Source organism: Fonticula alba (genome assembly GCF_000388065.1).
Source record: "Fonticula alba strain ATCC 38817 unplaced genomic scaffold supercont2.6, whole genome shotgun sequence".
Lineage (NCBI taxonomy): Eukaryota > Rotosphaerida > Fonticulaceae > Fonticula > Fonticula alba.
The window spans coordinates 1,937,869-1,940,278 of record NW_009242976.1 but is presented as its reverse complement, the minus strand read 5'-3'; the positions used below and the strand labels follow the sequence as shown (position 1 = coordinate 1,940,278).

The following is a 2,410-nucleotide window of genomic DNA, read 5'->3' as shown; positions in this document are numbered from 1 at the left end:
AGGGGGAAAGACAGACACACACAGGGGGAAAGACAGACACACAGAGAGGGAGAAAGACCGGGCAGCCAGGGAAAATGGTTAGCGTGGTCCGGAAGACGAGCGGATCCTTCGGCCGGCAAAAGAACACGAGCCGCACATTCTGCAGATGGGCCTGAGGCGAGAGCATATTCGTGGACCCGGGGCCCTCGGTCTTGCGCTCATACTCGCGCAGCCGATCTCGAGCCACCTGCAGCTGGCCCACATTCATGGACTTGAAGCGAAGCAGCGCGCTCGTGGGCAGGGACGTGAGCTCCCGCTGCACGGCCGCGCTGAAGGAGCTTGTCTCGGTGGCCAGCTGATTGCGCAGGGCGATGGCCTGGGTGCTGAAGATGTCATCCGAGGGCGCTACCCACTTGGACAGGGCCGCCGACTGCTGGCGGGCATATTGCTCCAGGCGCCGGTGCTCGGACGCCGCCGCCAGCAGGGCATTGGCTCGGGCGTGCCCGGCCTCCGTGGTGTCGGTCGTGCCGGGAACCGCCGGCAGCAGGGCATCGTAGATTGTCTGCCCGGGGAGCAGGTGCCCCTGCGGGCCGGTGGCCGGAGCCGGCGCGGTCACCGGAGCCGGCGCGGCCACCGGAGCCGGCGCGGCCGCCGGGACCGACACGGCCGCCGGATGCTGCTCCGTCCGGGATCCAATCCGAGGCTTGGAGGGCGAGGTGAAGCTGTCGCCAGAGGTGGAACCGCGCTCGATGGCAATCTCATGGGCCCGCTCGATGCACCCGCGCGCGAAGAAGAAGAGCTGATCGATGCGCTGGGATTTCATGGCTGCATGAGGGGCAGCCGGAGGAGGAGGAGGAGCAGGGCAAAAAGCTTGTTAGGGGCAAAAGACCCACACAGCCGGGGAGGCGCGAGAAGAACGGCAGGTGGCGCACGCTGCACGTCGGCAATCGTCCCGTCGTCGAGGATGGTCGGGATGACGTCCTTCAGACCCTCGGAGAGGAGAACCAGGCAGTCGAGGTACGACAGATAGGCCTCCTGGGGGGGGGGGGGGGCGCGAGGCAGGGAGGCCGGGGTCAGTGTGGGCCGGAAAGCCGGATCCGAGGAAGACCATGCTGAAGCCGTACATCGTGCATGCCCTCGCTGTCGAGGTCGAACGCCTGGCCCAGCTGCTGCTGGATGAGCTGTATGGATGAGCGGGACATCTCTCAGCGCCGGTGGGGAGGGGACCGGGGATCGGAGCGAGGCAAAGGGGACCAGGGGGGAGGGTGAAGCTCGGCAGGACGGACGGGGAGACGAAGCGTGCGAGGGAGAGGGGGGGGGGGGGAGAAAGTGGATGGGGAAGGGAGGACAAACAGACAGATGGACAGAAGGTGGATGTGTCGGGTGCCACTGCACCGGGTCGGCGCGGCTCCGGCCATCTCCCCTCAAAAGAAGCAGCACACACACAGGGCCCCGGAGCCCCAGGCCGCAGGCCGGCGCCAGCCACGGCCCCACCATCACAGAGGCCCCTCTCCCCTGGAACCAGCCCCCCCCTCCCCGACAAGGAGGCCATCCCCACCGACAATGGCACCTGGCGATCGCAGCTATTATTGGTTAACAGACACATGGAAGAAGAGGCCCATTCTGGCCGCCCCCCGCCGTGCCCCCTGCCCGCGCTCCGGGCCTCCGCCTCTCGAGGATGCCCCCAAGCGCAGCCCGGCGGGTGGAGCGAGGCCCCGCAGAGGGAGGGACTAGTTCCCCGATTGGGGGCAAATCGAGGAGGGCAGGTCAGACACGTGACTCGGCCGCGGAACGGACGGGCCGTGTTTTCCCCCGCCCGGCTGGGGGAGGAGAGGGCGGGGGCGGGACAGACAGTTGGCACGTTAGCGGGATCGAGCTTGTCCCTGGAGATGAGCCTAGCTCGCCCGACCGGGGAGGGGGGGGGGGGGATCTTGCAAGTCCCTCGCCCTCTCGCTGTCCTAGCGCGCCGGAGCCCACCCTCGCACACCACGACCGAGCCGTGTGTCGACCGGCAGGAAGCGCGCGCGTGTGCGCGTGCGTCCGTGTGTGCCGGTCCCCGGGAGCGCATGCAGGGCCGCGGCACGAAAAGACATGCAATGGTGCCAACAGAAACTAGAGGCATGTTTGTATTTGGGGGTTTGGGGGGGAGGGAAAAAGAAGAGGAGGGGGGAGGGGAAGGACAGAGAAAAGGAGGCGGGCCCGGGAGGGAGACATGAGGTGGATGGGGAGTGGGGAGATGCCGGAATGCATGCACAGCTGACGGGCGCCGTCTGGGTGTGCTGAAGCATACACACACACACACACACACGCACACACACACACACATGAGGATGACACGAGCACAGGCGCATGCGCGCGAACGCGACATGGACCCCCTTCTCTCGTGGCACAGGTGCATGAACAGGCTCTCGCTCTTGCGTAGACGCAAGAG

The 2,410-nt window shown here is 67.0% G+C and overlaps 1 protein-coding gene across 2 annotated transcripts in view; it reads right to left on the bottom strand.

Moving 5' to 3' along the window:
• The window catches only part of H696_04078, a gene marked incomplete at its 3' end in the record, with an annotated part of 3,721 nt that extends 2,413 nt beyond the window's left edge, over window positions 1-1,308 (bottom strand). Inside the window, exons 1-3 of one of the 2 annotated variants that reach the window (XM_009497958.1) lie at window positions 1,104-1,308; window positions 912-1,014; window positions 137-804 (exon numbers count right to left, since the gene is read on the bottom strand). In XM_009497958.1, coding sequence (XP_009496233.1) covers window positions 137-804; window positions 912-1,014; window positions 1,104-1,181 — 849 coding nt within the window. In that variant the 5' untranslated portion in view covers window positions 1,182-1,308. Of the gene's footprint in view, window positions 1-136; window positions 841-911; window positions 1,015-1,103 lie in introns of those variants that run through there. The other variant, XM_009497959.1, reaches the window with a different exon arrangement.
• Between the last annotated feature and the right edge of the window lie 1,102 nt (window positions 1,309-2,410).